This window comes from Macrotis lagotis, chromosome 3, assembly GCF_037893015.1.
Source record: "Macrotis lagotis isolate mMagLag1 chromosome 3, bilby.v1.9.chrom.fasta, whole genome shotgun sequence".
Lineage (NCBI taxonomy): Eukaryota > Metazoa > Chordata > Mammalia > Peramelemorphia > Peramelidae > Macrotis > Macrotis lagotis.
Window position 1 is genome coordinate 281,526,687 of NC_133660.1, and position 15,806 is coordinate 281,542,492.

General features: G+C 56.8%; 2 protein-coding genes across 2 annotated transcripts; both read left to right on the forward strand.

Moving 5' to 3' along the window:
- The first annotated feature begins 5,486 nt into the window (after positions 1–5,486).
- CABP2 (calcium binding protein 2) lies at positions 5,487–11,812 on the forward strand. The gene is made up of 7 exons (XM_074231645.1): positions 5,487–5,681; positions 8,173–8,203; positions 8,617–8,751; positions 9,910–10,019; positions 10,126–10,273; positions 11,391–11,541; positions 11,644–11,812. The coding sequence occupies exons 1-7, from the start codon at positions 5,487–5,489 to the stop codon at positions 11,810–11,812; spliced, it is 939 nt and encodes a 312-aa protein (XP_074087746.1).
- A 1,342-nt stretch (positions 11,813–13,154) lies between these two features.
- Positions 13,155–15,357, forward strand: CDK2AP2 (cyclin dependent kinase 2 associated protein 2). Its single transcript, XM_074230936.1, has 4 exons — positions 13,155–13,749; positions 14,427–14,527; positions 14,628–14,760; positions 14,891–15,357. The coding sequence occupies exons 1-4, from the start codon at positions 13,668–13,670 to the stop codon at positions 14,956–14,958; spliced, it is 384 nt and encodes a 127-aa protein (XP_074087037.1). The 5' UTR covers positions 13,155–13,667; the 3' UTR covers positions 14,959–15,357.
- Positions 15,358–15,806: the final 449 nt, after the last annotated feature.

Sequence of the window (15,806 nt, forward strand, 5' to 3'; positions counted from 1 at the left end):
TGTCTCCAGGAAGCTGAGCAATCAGCAGACAGTCCCCAGGCAAAGATCAGCTACCAGTGCAGCTCAACAGACTCTGCCTGTGTCTCTGTTTCCCTCCTCAGTAAAAAGAGGGCTCAGAGAAGATCAGTGACTCTCAGCCAGTGCAGACCCCAGAGACCCAAGGAGTGATCTACAACAATAAACAATAGCCATTCCAGTGAGCAGGATGTTATTCTGTTATCCCATTTTCCAAGTGACTAAGCTGAGGCTCAGGGTCAATGCCACGGGCAGTAAGAATCCCAGTCCTTCACCACTCTGCCAACATGCCCATGGTGGGCCAAATAAAGACTTTCCCTTTGTCGGTTCCTATTCTCCAATGTCTTCTGATGTTTCAAGAATTCATGAAATCGGGCGGCTAGGTGGCGTAGTGGATAAAGCACTGGCCTTGGAGTCAGGAGGACCTGGGTTCAAATCTGGTCTCAGACACTTAATTACCTAGCTGTGTGGCCTTGGGCAAGCCACTTAACCCCATTTGCCTTGCAAAAACCTAAAAAAAAAAAAAAAGAATTTATGAAATCAAAATTCCTTTAAAAGCACCATCGAACTCATTGCCACTTTCCATCACTACACAGCTGCTCATTCGATGGATACCAATGTGACTACCACCAGCAATGGTATCTGAGAAATACCTTAATGTTATTCAATGTGTTTATTATGTGCTTGGCCCTGTTTGAGGCCATAACATACAGACAAAAGGGGACCGTTGCCTGCCCTCAAGGGAATTCCATTCTATTGAGGAGGCTAACATGCAGAAATCTCTAGACATAAGTACAAAGACAAGGTTTGGAGGGGAGGGGAGGCTGGTCCCAGCAGTTGAGGGCATCAGAAAGGCTTCATGTTGTAGGAGTTGAGCTTTGAAGGAAGGTGATGGGAGATGATGGGCATGGAGCTGTCCCTCCCTGTGTGACCTTCTGAAAGTTGCCCACTCTCAGATGCTCAGTCCCTTTGTCTGTGAATGGACCTAGCCATTCTTGTCATCCCTGCAGGGGTCAGAGGGTGAGCAGGAGTCCCTGGTAGATCACAAGATGCCCATCAGTCCCCGGTTTTGGGGCTATGTTTTGTGGAGGGTCAGGCAGAGGCCCAGGTGGGGCTGGCATTGGCCTTGAAGGGTGGCAGGAGATCTGGGGCTTGGTGCCAGGAACCTGGCCTGCTAAGTATGCCACAGCTCCGTCTGGAATCCCTGACATGGGGCCAGGTCTATTGGTGGAACTCTATCCTGATCCCTGGGTCTCTGTAACCCGGCCCTGAGGTGGCAGGGATTGGCTGACCTGGTTACCATGAAGCCTGTTTGGCAGGACAGATGTGTGGGGGCTGAACTGGCCCTGCCGCTTAGGGCCCGACAGATGCAGAGGGAGCAGGAGGTGAAGATGAGGGAGAAAGGAGGGGGGCCCTCGTCAGGGCTGGACCCTGCTCTTCTCTCTCCAGGCCCCCTGTGGCTTCTGTCCTCACTCATTTCCTATTGGCTTCTCTGCTAGTAGCAGGGACAGCTTTGCTTTTGCCTCTGTCTTCCCAGCACCCAAGGCGATGCTGTCACACAGTAGGCACTTACTCCACGCACACATTGTTAAACTCTCTTTGATGGGATGGCTGGTTTTCCTGAACTACTTTTATTTTTGTCACAAAGAATAACTCTAGGAAAAGGAGAGGAGAGTTCGACACTTGGGCTTAATGGTGACATAAATAGAAATCATTAAAGAAATAATTGCTCATTACATAAACTAATTGAGGAAATGGGATGTTCCGGTGGTAGGACTTAAGGCCAGCCCCATTGGGATTTCAAGTCCTGCCATTTACTCATCCCCCTGCCCTTGCACTCCCTTGGTGTCTGTCAGGAAGTTCAGGAGGTATCTACCAAGTGCTGGCCCCTGCGCCAGCTCTGAAAAACCGGGCGCTATCCTCAAGGAGCTTACAATTTAACCAGAGGACAGTAGCAAAAACTCATAAAGTACAAATAAAACCACAGACTGGATGAATGAGAAGTAATGAACAGAGGGAGTGGAGGAGGTGGGATGCGGGCAGGGGTTTAGTTGGCACTTGAAAAGAGTCAGGGAGGGCAGATGGGGGGATTGGGGCCTGCAGGACGGAGAAAAAATGTCCAAAGTCAAAAGATGGTTGCCAAGGGGTCATTGGAAGGAAGAGAACCGTGGAGGAGTGAGGAAGAAGGAGCCTGGAAAGGTGGCCAGAGCCAGGTTAGGGAGGACTATGAAGGTTTTGTGTTTGACCCGGAGGTCACTGAATAGGGGCTGATAGGGTCAGAGGACTTTTCAAAATCGCTTTGGGGAGGCAGATAATACCCTCCCTCCCCATCCCTCCCAGCAGCCATTGCTATAGTCCGAAATGAGGGCTTTGTTGTCATGACGCCTAGAAGAGATTTGGAAGATGATCTTATCAAACCCTTTCATTTTAGAGAGAAATCCAGGGTCCAGAGAAAGTCACAGAGCAGGCTTGGTGGCAGGCCTGAGCTTGGACCCCAAATCTCCCTGCCTGCCTGCTTGCCCACGGCCTGTTCATACTTCCATCCTTACTCTGACTATAACGATCCAGATTCATGTGTCCCCACAACTCCCCAACTCCATGTGACTGGAGCAAGGATAATCATTCCCATTCCCCTCTCTTCAAGTTCTGACTAACAGAGAAACTGAGGATCAGAGAGATCTACCCTGATGTCCATAGCACCTCCCTCAGTCCTTGAAAGGGTTCAGAGATTAAAGAGAGAGGGAAGAAAATTAGTATGTACATAGCTTTTGATCTTCACAGCATCTTAGGAGATAGGTACTGTTATTAATCCCATTTTACAGTTGAGGAAACTGAGGCAAAGAGAGGTTAAATGGTTACTAAGGATCGAAAGTTGGATTTGAACAGAAGTCTTTCTGACTCCAGGATCAGGATTTTATCTATTTAAGTTCACTGTCCAGAAAGAATTGCTAAGTCCAAAGGGGAAGGGGAACAGCTTCCCTGAACCCCTGAGGGTCCCTCCCCCACCAGTCTCAGAGAGGGAAAGCCAGGAAGGGATCCTTGCTCCAAGGTTTCTTGGCAGTGGGACCCTCATCCAGTTTCAACTTGAGATATCACATGGCCCTAGGAATGGACACCCCTACTTCTGAACTTATTTAAAAAGCACAACCCACCAGGGCGGCCTCTGGCTCTCCCTGGACACCCCCTGGGCTGGGGCCCCAAGGGTTCCCAGACCATCAGGGATTGCTCTTATTCCAGGTTCATAACGGGAACTGGAAGGGATGTCGGGGATCATTGGATTCAAGTAGATTTTACGGGGAGCAAACCACGGACTAAGAGAAGAGACTGACCCACTAGTAAGTGCCCAAGGCTTCCTGACTCCCGGACTCAACAGAACGGAATCTCTCCACTAAACCATCTCCTTTTTTGGCATGATCTGAAAGCCTGACCCTCCCTAGTGTCCTCCCTGCTTGAATCCTTCCCCTGTTCCCTCTGCCACCATCTATGTTGCTTGGGAGAGGTCCACCCTAGCACTGAGTGGTGGTAGAGGGGACAGTGAGGATGATGGGCAGCCTGCCTTGCCTTGGGAGAGGCCTATTGGCTTTAGCAAGAATCAGTCTAATTCTTTGATTTCTTTTTTAATTAATTTTTCTTTCAGTTAAGTTTCAATTCTTTTCTCTCCACCAACTTCCCATTGGGAAAAAAAACAGAAAAGGAAAACCAAATTTTGTAAACAAAACAAATCCCAGGGTGGACCTCACCTGCAAAAGTGCTCTCTTCTTGCTTGAGCCTGTGCTCTGTGACTGCACAGTTTAGTAAGCAGCAGCTCCTGGAGGCAGGGCTGGCCACCTGGCCTCAGTGGCTGCCCCAGTTATTTTTTTACTGAAGCTTCAGACTTCCTAGGCAGCCCATCTCTCCCCTGGCCAGCTCTGATTATGGGGAATACTTGCCTTACTTGAAACGTTAAAACAGACATCAATGCAATGGGATTCAGGGAGGGAGCTCTTGGTTCTGCCATCTGGGACCTACCTCTTCCCCCGGACAGAACTTCCAGTGCTTGAAGAAAACAGCCATGTCCTAGCCCCAGGCTTCTGTTCTCCAGGCCAAACATCCCCATTTCCTTCCATTGACCTTCCTAAGACAAGATCTCCAGTCCTTCCACTAAACTGGTCACCTTCCACTGAGCTCAACTGAGTCTACCAATGTCTTTCCTGGATGTTGGTAGGTCCAGAACTGAGCAAGATCCTGCAGGGATTCTTGTTTCCTGTTACATTCCAGCAAAGCTGTTTGAATGAATGAATGAATGAATGAATGAATGTGAGTGAATGAGTGAATGAACGAACATCCTGGCTATGTGGGAAAGCTTTCATTGATGGCACATTGATCACACTTGTAGAGGAGCTATTGAGGAATGGGAGTTTCTGGGCCATTTTACCACCCCAAGGATGGGCCAGAGAGGCCTCCCTCCTGCCTTCATGGTCAGGGTAGCAATGGCAAAGGCAGAAGCAGCAGTCTTGGTGGGAGGGCACAGACCTGAACTGAGGAGGAGGCCCAGAAGGGGCAGGACAGGACCTAGCTCAGGTGGCAGTGAGACTCGAGGGGGGATCTGGTTCCCAATGACAAAGGGCCAGTGAGGTGGGGCAGGTGAATAAAACATGAGAGGGGCCTGGTGCTGGGCTGGGCCTGAGGCAAACTGACCTCATTCTGTCCTACAGTAAGGAGCCAGAACCTAGGCTGGTGAGAGGGGCTGGGCATGGAGGGATTCTGGGGAAGGATACCAGGAGCCTCGGAAGAGAGGGGACTAGATATGCATTGTGGGAACCAAAGGGGGCTGCCTAATGGAGGTGGAGGCAGGCAGCAGAGGGCAGGGGCCAGTCAGAGGTGGTCAGGTCTCAATTAAGCCCAAAGGCTGATCGGGATTGTGACATATAACCAAAATAGCATTGAGCTCCCACCATGTGGTCTTTCCAAGCCATAGGGAAGGCCAGAGGGAGCCCCATCATTGCACCTGCTCCTCATTCTTCCGGCCCCTTGCCCCAGAGGCCTACCCACACGTGTCCAGGGATAGGACTCTGCAACCTAACCAATGAAGAAGCAGAGCTGAAGTCAAAAGAATTAGCTAGTCAAAAATTCAAGGGGCCCAGGAAGTTAGGGGAGGGGGCTCTGGAGAGTTTTTGCCAGGGTTTGAAGCAGGTGGGATTAGATGAGTTTCCCTTCTCCGATTCTGGCAAAGGCAGTGAGACAAAGACTAGAATGGAGGGTTAGGGGCGGGGAAGAAGGGGAAGGGGCCTGGAAACAGTAGGTCTGAGGCCCTTGGTGGGGGGCAGGCTCAGGCTAAGGCCGGGCCGCTGAGGATGAGCGCATAGGAAGGGATGTGGGGGCTACTGAGAGTCTGGAAGTCCTTTGAGTTCCTTGCTCCTGCCTTTTCATGGGGGCTCCCCAGAGGATCAAAGACCAAAGGAAGCATCATCTTTCAAGGCCAGGCGCAGCCCATGGCCCAACCTCAGGACCACCACTCAAGGGTTCCCGAGGAAGAGCCTGGACCCAGTCGGGCATTGGCAAGCCTAGGACCCCAGGAATCAGGAACAAAGGAGAAACTGAGTGTGAGCCCCTCCTCTGACCCTCCGGATCTTGAGCTCCAGGATTCTGAAGAGCTTGCTGCCCAGATTGAGGCTGCTTATGGGCCGGTAAGGACCTCTGGGTGGAAGAGAAGCCTTTAGGTTCATGTCTGGGGGACCCTCTTAGGAATGGGATTGCTTAGGTTGGGCCATTTTCTGGGGAGGAGAGCAAGAGAGACAGTGGTGAGGAGGGGGAGGGCAGAGACAGAAGCTCTCTGGCAGCTTCAGGAAAGAGTGGAGGGGAGCTGAGGCTTCTGGGCTGCAGGAAACCCTCATTGTTGGCGGTTCCCAGCCCCCAGAGTCCTCCTCACTCCACAGTCCCTAGGGACTAGCAGTCTCCACCCAGAAGGCAGCCCCCAGCTCTGGAAAAGACTTAAATCTCTATAGATTGTGGAGAGATTAAGGATGGAGCAGAATGAGTAAGGGGGAGGGGATTCTGAAGGAGGAAAACCCCCAGTGGGGAGAGGGCCCCTAGTAAGCAGAGGTTTCCAGGGGAACAGGGACCCCAGCTTGCTCCCCCAGGGCAGTTTTGTCCCCCTCCACTTGAAGACAGAGATAATCCCAGGATTAGGGCCCCAGCCCCTTTCCCCAGGGCCTGGTGCCACCCACCTGCCCCCAATCTTCCCAAACAAAACCCTGTGAAATCTCCTAAAGCGCTCACAATCAGGGAGCTGGGGACACCAGAGGGAACAACAGGCAGGGGCCAGACTGACTTGACCTGGACTAGACCCACCAGCTCTCCCACTTCCTCTCAGGACCCCTGGGCTTGGCATGGTTCAGGAACTCATGGGAAACTGTGCCAAACGGCCCAGGCCTAGGGCACTCAAGGTAGGGGAGAAGGGTTGTGGGGAGGAAATGAAGAAGAGATGGGGCATCAGATGGGTGGGTGAGAAGAGTATATGGGGGGACTCAAGGGCGGCTGGGTCAGGGTGGGAGACACCATTTGGGGGAATAGAGTTGTGGGCAAATAAGGATATTTGGGAAGTGGGCCCTCATGCTAGAGGCCCATGGGTGGCAGCCAGAGTCCCTGCCAGTAAAATGCAGTCCTTTTGGGTCTGATGTTCTGTGTTCCAAGGTCCTTTCTGGTGGTGACATCCTGTTCTGTATTCTAAGGTCCTTTCCTGCTCTGATATTCTGTTTTCTATATTCTAAGATCCTTGACGTGTTCTATGTTCTAAGGTCCCTCCCAGTCCTGATAATTCTATGTTCTAAGGAGTTGCCTCACATCCCAAGGGGCTGAGACTGGGTGCAATTCTAAATTTCCCACGCTGGTCCTGGGACTGGGATAATGCCCTCCACCTTGCCTCTGATCTCCAGGTCCTGCCACCCTGGGCCCCAATGCCAATATGTTTTCTTGTGGTGTCCTCTGGGCTATACCTGCTTGGCAGTTGATATAGGAAAGAGCTGGCTGCCTTTCCCCTCCCAGGTGACAGAGTAGCATTTCAACAAATGCCAGAACTGGGAATGAGTGACTAATGCCCGTGCCCGTGCCAGGCTAGGAAGGACTCCTCTGGACCCTGAGGGCCAACAAGTGTCCCTGGGACATCTTATAGGGGCTACCTATTCTAAAGAGCGGGGCAAACTAGCCCTTGACAGTGGCCCCCGCTAGACTCTCTCATGCCCTGCTTTGTCATAGGACCACTGGCCACAGTTGGGGTCCCCTGGGGGCTCTTGCCGCAGCAGAATCTCAGAGGAGCAGGGAGTGGCTGCTGAGTCACAGTCCCAAGCCTACTCAGTACTTACGGGCTTGGTGGGCCCAGCCTGTATCTTTCTCCGGCCCAGCATCGCAGCCACCCAGATCGTATGTACTCATTGGCACTCCTGGCCCGCCACAGGTCCATCCATTTTGCCCTAGGGTCTGCCCCCTGCTTTCCCTACACCCCTTGATCTCCCCAGGGTGCTGTCCTCTACCTGACCGTTCTTCTCTCTGACCCTTGTCACCAGCTGAGGATTCTGTCCTAGCCTCTGACAGAACAAGGGGAAGGCTGGGGCACCCAGAAAGAAAAGGGGGACACCCAGGAAGGACAATGATCCAGAAGACGATACCCGGAGGGATAAGTGAGGAGACCCCCGGAGGACAGGGCTTAGGACATACTGCATATGTGACAATTTAGTAAAGTATTTGCTGAAGTGAATGAGCTATGTTGAAGAGACCCCAGGATAGAGAAATCCACAGGGTCCATGATGCTGGAAGACTTGAGCAGAGGAGAGAGAAATGAAACAAGGAAGCCCCTTAGGAAATGGACTTGTCCTGAAGCCTAAGGGCCTACAGGACGCTCTGGTGGATGGGCCCCACCCCACCTTCCCTCCTGATTTCCCCTGCTCCCCCGGTCCAGGTTTGGGCTCGCAGGAAAGCTCAGAAACCAAAGGGAATCACAGCAGTGCCCAGGAGGGATCAGGGGGAAGGGAAGCCCCCGAAGCCAACATGAAGGATTTGAGCAGGGGAGAGAGCAGAGGATGGGGAGGGGCCACTTTGTGGGAGGGGCAGTAGGAAAAACATGAAGGGCAGTGGCCCCCGGGGCAAGCACTCCTCCATAGCCTGCCTCTGTCTCCCTCTCAGGACAGGGAGCTGCGACCAGAAGAGATAGAAGGTAAACTGGACCCAGCCTCTTGGGGCAGGCCTCTTGATCATCTCCATCCTTCCCATCTCAGGTCTCCTATTCTTTTAACCCCTCCCTGCCCCTGTTCCTACACCCAGAATTCTTGTAAGTTGGGACTCAGAGAGGGGGGAGGAAGTAGTGAGGTGAGACAGAGGGAGGGATAGACCAAGGGGAGACCTGAAGGGCATTAGAGCTGAGGACGAGGAATCTGAGAAAAATCTGAAGGGGATATGGAGAGGGAGAGGGAGCAGAGGTAGGGGTGGGGAGGATGCCAGATGAGGGGGTAGGGTGGGTGCCGGATTACGGGATGGGGTGAATGCCAGATTGGGGGTGGGATGGATGCCAGATTAGGAGGGTGGAGGGATGGGAGGGAGTGGGAGACACTCACCTGGTCCCTCCCCTAGAGCTACAGACCGCTTTCCAGGAGTTTGACCGAGACAGAGATGGCTACATCGGCTACAGTGAGCTGGGGGCCTGTATGCGCACCTTGGGTTACATGCCCACAGAGATGGAGCTCATTGAGATATCCCAGCAGATCAGTAGGTCCCCAGACTGGTTGGAGGGACCCTCAACTGCCTCCTCCCCATCCCCCCTCCATGGCTCTCCCTGAAGGATGGCCCTCTTGGGGTTTCATGCCTTTTTTTCCTTGTTACTTTGTCCATCTTCTAATTTTCCTTCAAATCCTCCATGGTGAAGTGGGCACCAACCCAATGGTGAACAAGGATGCTGCCTGGCTCTAGGAGAGGTTAAGGGAATGCCCAAAGGGTTGGGTAGACAGAGCCAACCACTAGATGGCATCATGGATAGTGCCAGAGACCTGTGATCAGTTAGACTTGGGCTCCGGCTGGCCCTCAGACAAGTCCTAGTCTTGACCCTGGGCAAGTCACCTAACTGCTGTCTGCCTCCATTCCTCATCAGAAAGGAAGGAGACAATATCCCCTGCCCCGCCTTGGGTTGTGTGAGGGTAAAATGCTTGTCGAGCTCTTTGCACACCTCACGAATGGACTGCATGCAGTCCCCCACAGGTCTCGGGGTCACAGCTCAGTCACAACCCGAGGGATCCTCCAGTCTCAGGCCTGGGGGCCTCATTCAGAAGCCCACTTCCTCCTTCCCCTTCCTTGTGTCTATTTGGTGTCTTTGTGGAAAGTTCCCTGCCTTCTCCCTCCCCACTCCCACATCAGAGACCACACATTTATTTCTATTCAGCACCGAGTGCCCACTCTCAGCACCGAGTGCCCACTCTGTGTGTATCAGGTGGCTGGGGGAGGGGGGCAGGGAGCTCTTGATTCCCTTGGTCAGGTGGTCTAGGGTCCATCCCAGAGTTTCTCAATAGCTCAAGTGAATGACAAAACCGATTCGCAGTGCAAGAGGAAGCTGGGAAGTTCCTATAACCAGGAAATCACAGATTAAGAAAGGGGAAAAAAATGGGCCAGGGCCAGTGTTAGGTGTGGGGGTAATGAGAAAATGTAGAGAAAATACATTTTCAGAAATGGCAGAGGCTCTCAGCAGCTAGGTTGGGCCCTGTGCCCAAAGGAGGTGGAGAAGAGGAAACCATGCCAGGGTCTGGGATGGCCCTCTGCAAGTGGGCAGTGGATGGGGGGGGGGGGGAGTCTGGGGTGGCTGGAGCTAGGAGAAAGGAGTTATGCATGAATTATAGCTAGGAACTGGGAGGCCCAGCCTGTTGTCTTGGATGCCAGGTGGTGGGAAAGTGGACTTCGAAGACTTCGTCGAGCTGATGGGCCCCAAAATGCTGGCAGAGACTGCGGATATGATTGGGGTCAGGGAACTGCGGGATGCCTTTCGGGAGGTGAGGTTAGGCAAGTGTGGGATGGGAGGCAGAGATAAAGAGGGGGAGCTCGGGGTCCATGGGGCTGGTTCTGTGGCTGAGGACATTCCTCCTGGGGTTTCCCCAGTTTGACACCAATGGAGATGGTCAGATCAGTCTGGGGGAGCTCCGGGCAGCCTTGAAGGCCCTGCTGGGAGAGCGGCTCAGCCAGCGGGAGGTGGACGAGATCCTGCATGACATTGACCTCAATGGGGATGGACTCATTGACTTTGAAGGTACCCCCTGGACTAGGATGTCCCTCCTAGCCCTCCCAGGAATCTCCTAGAAAAGCCAGTCTCCCCCCCCCCGCCTCCTCCAAGTGGTGAGGTTACCTGGTTACCTGTGAGTAACCTGTGGAGATGGAAAACCACAATCCCAAGTGCAGTGTCAGCTCCAGAATCCAGCTTTCTCTCTACTTTTGCCCCCCTGCCTACCAACCCCAAAGGCCGGTCTGGTTCCAGCCTGGGCTGGCACGGTTCAGTAGCTCCAGATGGGTCCTCCATAACCACTTTGGTGTGAGACAGCCCTCCACTTCAAAGTCAAGCATTTAGCTCAGCCCCAGGGCCTCCCAGAGTGGGACCCTGGGAGCTGAGGGCCATGCCATGCCCCTACAGAGTTTGTACGCATGATGTCCCGTTGACCTGGCCCATCGCCTGCTTGGGAAGAGCTTCTGAGGGCAGCAGCTTGAGTCTCACCAGGCCAGCTCAGCCACAACCAGAGGGATCATCCAGTCTCAGGCCTGGGGACCTCATTCAGAAGTCTACCGCCCCTTCCCCTTCCTTGTGTCCATGTGGTGTCTTAATGGAAAGTTCCCTGCCTTCCCACCCCCCACGGACCTTCTGTGCAAGTCCCCCTTTCCCCAGTGGGCCTGTGTCTCCCTCCCCATCCCTGTCCTCATTCTTAAGGGTCATAAAGTTTCTGGATGTCTGACCACCAGAGATGGTTGCCCCTTCTTTGGAGGCTGAAAGTAAAGCCTAGGACCAAGGACAGTGACCTGAAGGCCCGGTCCTGCTCTTGACTCCTTCCATGACCTATGGCCCTACCCTCCTAGAAACTGGAATGGGGGGTAGGAAAGAGCTGCAGGGGCTTCAAGGGGTGAGCAGCATGGGTGGGACCAGGCTTCCTCCCGGGAAGGAATGGGGGGGGCCCAAAAGGGAGGCCAGACTAGAAGACCCCTCCCCTTCCCGCTTGGCCCACTCCACGGAGAGCAGGCAGAAGGGCCGGTGCTGGCTAGGGGGGCCCTGTCTCCCCGCATCTGCAGCCCCAGGGCCGGGCTCGGCCACCCCGGCCCCTCCGAGGACCCGGGGGTCTTTTGTTCTTTGGTCCTCTGCCCCTCTGGGGGTCCTTGTCTAGATGTGGAACTTGAGCCCCCAAGGGGGAAAATGACTCGTTTAAAGTCCCCACGCCGAGGTAGGGGCTCCGCAGGCCCCGCGTGGCACCCCCAACCCACCCGCTCCCCCTCCGGGCGCCCTCGGCCCCCCACGTCCGGTCGTCCGGCCTCAGGGTGGGCAGGGGGTCCATAATCTGGGAGGGGAGGAGGAAGGAAGGCTCTTGCGGAGGCCCGGAGCCTTCAGTTTTCCCTGTCCCTCCTGCGGGGCTGCTGCAGCCGCACCGGGACCCCCGGGGCAGGCCCGCGGGAGACGCCTTGGGCTCGGTCGCGGTCAAGGAGATCGCGTGACGTGGGTCCGAAGCAGCCAGGGAGTGCGGCCAAGATGGGGGGCGGCGAGCGCAGGGAGCCACCGAGGGCGCCGCGGCGATGCTTCCTAGCGGGGTGACCCTGGGCGAGTCACTTCAGCGTCCGGAGGAGGATGGCGGAGCACCCCGGTATCTGCCGAGAAAACTCCAGCGGGGTCGGGGAGAATGGGAGCGTGAGGCCCGCCCTCTGTGGTGAAGCCGCCCTTAGGGATGGGGACTCCTGCCCCCGGACGGGGGGGGAAAGGCCCCCCAAAAGGCACTGTGCGAGGCGAGGGTGGGGAGCATCCAGAGGCTGGGGGGGTCTGCTCTGGTGGCACGGACAGCTCCCTAGGGGAGGGCAGAGCAATGGGGGGTGAGGGGCGCAGAAGTGGGAGAGGTGGTGAGGAGGAAGGGCTCCTCTTGCGTCTGTGTAAGGGGGAGTGTTGGGGGGGATCTGTGAGTAGGGGTGTCTGCGTGTGTGTGTCGGGGTGTCTGTAGGGGTGTCTGCGTGTGAGGGTGTGTGTAGGGGTGTGTGTGTGTGAGGGTGTGTGTCGGGGTGTGTGTGTGTGTGTGTGTGTAGAGGGGTCTGTGGGTGAGTAGGGGTGTCTGCTAGTGTGTAGGGTATCTGTGTATAGGGGCCTCCGTGTCTCTAGGGGTGTCTGCGCGTGTGTGAGGGTGTGTGTCGGGGTGTCTGCGTGTCTCCGTGTCTGTGTGTCGGGGCGTGCTGCGGGTGGGGAGCCTCTCAGAGCAGGATGGGGGTAGTCTGCTCACGCGCAAGGAGGAGGGTCCAAGGGCTCCTGGGGGCCAGAAGGGAGAATCTACCAGATGGGGAGGGGGAAAGGATGGCGACTTGCTGGGATGACAAACAGAGGGGTCTGCGGGGGGGAGGGTAAGGAAGAGGGTCTTCTGGCGGATAAGGGGGGTGTTACACCTGGCGGGAACAAAGAGGGGTGGCTTTCTGGAAGGACAAAACTGAGGGGGGCTCCTGGAAAGGGGGGGCTCCAGGCGGAAACAGGGAAAGCTGCTCACTAGGGAACCAAGGGGGTCGCCTAGTGGCGACGAGGGGAAGGATGAGGGCGCCGGAGAGAGGGTCTCTGGGGGGTCCTAAGCCAGGGAATCTCGGGGGGGCGGCCCTCGAAGTAGATAAGGAGGGACAATCCCTTAGGGGAATGGCGAGGGGGTGCTTCCTGAGGACAAGGAAACGGGGTCTCCTGGGAGGGGCAGGGGGTCTCGGGGGGGGGGGGCGAGGGAGGGCGGTTGGGCGGGACGGTTGCCACGGAGACGGGGGCGGAGCCTCGAGCCCCGGAGGGGCGGGGCCGCGCGCGGCGACGCTTCTGCGTCGGGCGGGGCGCGGGCTGACGTCACAGCCTCGCGCCCAGCGGTGTCCGAAGAGGGAGAGCGGCGGCGCGCGTCTCCGGCGACTCCGGCGGCGGCCCCAGAGCGCGAGGCGGCTCAGCCACGGAGGCGGCGCGGGCGGCGGCGCGAGCTGGCCGGAGGAGGCACGAGCGGTCCAGCGCACCCGGGCCGAAGGAGGGCGCGCGCGGCCGAGCCTCGCCGAGGGGGCCCTTCAGCGCGAGCCGAGGCGGCCCGACACCGGAGACTCCTTTCCCGGTGCCAGTCGGCCCCGCCCTCCGGCCTCCCGGACCAATCGGGCCAGGAGCGCGCTAGCCTGCCTCCCCGAACCTTCCAATCGCAGGCGTCGTCCTCCGCGCGCCAATCACGGCCAGACAGGTGCGAAGCCCGACGCGGCGGAGGCCAATCAGCTTCAGGTCCGGGCCGGGACTCTCGGCCAATGAGAAGGCGGCCTGGGAGCGTCGAGTGACGTGCGCCTCCACCAATCGCAAGTGCGAACTTCGGGCTCTTCCTGGCGGCGCGCCTATCAGAGTGCGCGCTCCTCAGCGGCTCGGCCAATCCGGAGGAGAATCCACTGGCCTCTGCCCTCCCGAAGAGTTGGGAATGTCCTACAAACCCATCGCGCCGGCGCCGACCAGCACGACCGGCTCCAGCGCGCAGGGGCCCGGCACCCCCATCCCCTCAGGTGAGCCGGGGGCTGCGGCCCGGGCCCTCCGCGGGGTTGGGGTTCCTGTCAGCCCCCCCCCCGACTCTAGCACCCCGTGGCCTCCTGCCCCCGAGGGGCTGAGAGGAGGCCGCGCGAGAGGGCCACGGCGGGGGGCCCCCAGCTCCGGGGGGCCCCCAGCTCCGGGGTGCAGGCCTGCGGTCTAGATGACTGAGTTGATGACAGTTCCCAGCAGCCTGACCCCGGGCAAGTCACTCGGCCCTGTGTGCCTCAGTTTCCTCACCCCCACCCCCCAAGTTTCTGCCAAGAAAACCTCAGGTGGGCTCCCTGAGAGTCAGAAATGACTGAAAATGGACTCAAGTGCGGGGAGCTCAAGAGAGCAGAGTTGTCCCGTCCTCTCGGCTTCCTTTGGAAGGTGTTGAGCCACGTCCACACCATCCTACACTGTCAGGGAGCCAGGGAAGGCCACGAGCAGGGTGGGCCATCGGTGTCATTTGGGGGGGGGGGGGTCTTTCAGTCAGTCACAGTGATTCAATATTCCCTTTGCTCCGGCCAGGGACACAGACCCTCGAGGCCCAGCCTTCCGGAGCTACTGTTCTGATGGGAGATCCCCATGGGACCAAGGGAAGGCGGGCTTGGGGGGGGGGGGCCTGAGGAAAGCCACTGCTAATTATGACTTCCTCCTCAATCCTTTGCAGCCACGAGTGTCCCCTCCCCTTCCGGCTCAGTTCCTGGAGCCGCTGCCCCTTTCCGCCCCCTCTTCAATGACTTTGGGCCGCCTTCCATGGGCTATGTGCAGGTGAGTGGCCAAGAGATGGGGCACAGTCTGGCTGTGGCCAGATGTTGGGGGTCAGGGGCCAGGGGCAAGCCAAGGTTGCCACCACCTCATCTTCTTCCAGGCCATGAAGCCCCCAGGCTCCCAGGGCTCCCAGAGCACCTATACAGATCTGCTCTCCGTCATCGAAGAGATGGGCAAAGAGATCCGGCCCACCTATGCCGGCAGCAAGAGTGCCATGGAGCGGCTGAAGAGAGGTGGGTGGTGCCTCAGCCCCCACCTGGGCACTCATGGGGGGGCAGGAGGAGTAAGGGCAAGGACCAGACCGGCGGCGTGGGCGGTCACAGACCCACAGGTTCACAGTAATTGTGTCTTTTCCTTCCCTAGGTATTATCCATGCCCGGGCGCTGGTCAGAGAATGCCTGGCAGAGACAGAACGTAATGCCCGCACGTAACGCTGTGCTGCCCCCCCCACCCTATGGACCTTCCCACCCATTTGCATCGCCTTTTGGAGCAAAGCCCTTCCCCTCGGACCCTTCTTCTCTTCCCGACCTTCTCTCCTGTGACCTACAGCCACGCGGCAGGGGGATGGGAGAACTGGATCCAACAGCAGAGGCAGAGATGATGCCTCTTGGTGTCTTCTCGGTGGCCCCGGAGCCAGCAGGGGTTGGAGAGTCCTTGGCCCAGACTGCCCTCCTCCCCACCCCAGCACAGTACTGACCTTCGGCCCCCACCCCCCTCTGGCACCCGCCACCTTCCAGCCCTGCTTCTGGGTTGCTTGAGGTGGCACCTTTTCTCAGCGTCTTTTACTAAAATGCTCTTTTTTTCTATAAATAAAAGGAGATTTGGAGTTGTTCTCTGCGGACCTCGCTGGCTGGCTGTGGGGCCTACAGGGCCAGAGGGGAGCTGGCCATGGTCAGGGGTGGGCCCGGGAATGTCATAGGCACAGTTTTTCATCATGTCCCCCGTCAAGGTGGATGTTCTTTGGCTTACCATCCTTTCACAGCATTGATGTTCCATGTTCTGGTATCCTTTCCTGAATCTGGCAGGGTCTTAGAAAAACAGACTTTCCAAGATGCAAGAAACATTAGGGATGAGCCTGAAGACTGATTGGGGTCAGAGGACTTGATTTAAACCCTGCTCTCTCACTAACGACATGGATGACCATGGGGAGGTGGACTCAGTTTGCTTGTCAGCAAAATGAGGGGTGGGACTAGACGGTCCCTGAGCCCAAAGAGGTCAGCGGGTGGCAGGTTCTTGCCTGGGCCCCTCACTCAAGAGACCTCCCTTCAGCCCTGAGCCT

Bases quoted from the DNA above. Each gene is read 5' to 3' on its own strand.
- CDK2AP2 (XM_074230936.1), top strand. From the start codon at position 13,668: ATGTCCTACAAACCCATCGCGCCGGCGCCGACCAGCACGACCGGCTCC. The intron at 14,528-14,627 runs GTGAGTGGCCAA...ATCTTCTTCCAG, and splicing joins CTTCCATGGGCTATGTGCAG to GCCATGAAGCCCCCAGGCTC. The intron at 14,761-14,890 runs GTGGGTGGTGCC...TTCCTTCCCTAG, and splicing joins CATGGAGCGGCTGAAGAGAG to GTATTATCCATGCCCGGGCG.
- CABP2 (XM_074231645.1), top strand. From the start codon at position 5,487: ATGGCCCAACCTCAGGACCACCACTCAAGGGTTCCCGAGGAAGAGCCT. The intron at 5,682-8,172 runs GTAAGGACCTCT...TCTCCCTCTCAG, and splicing joins TTGAGGCTGCTTATGGGCCG to GACAGGGAGCTGCGACCAGA. The intron at 8,204-8,616 runs GTAAACTGGACC...TCCCTCCCCTAG, and splicing joins GCGACCAGAAGAGATAGAAG to AGCTACAGACCGCTTTCCAG.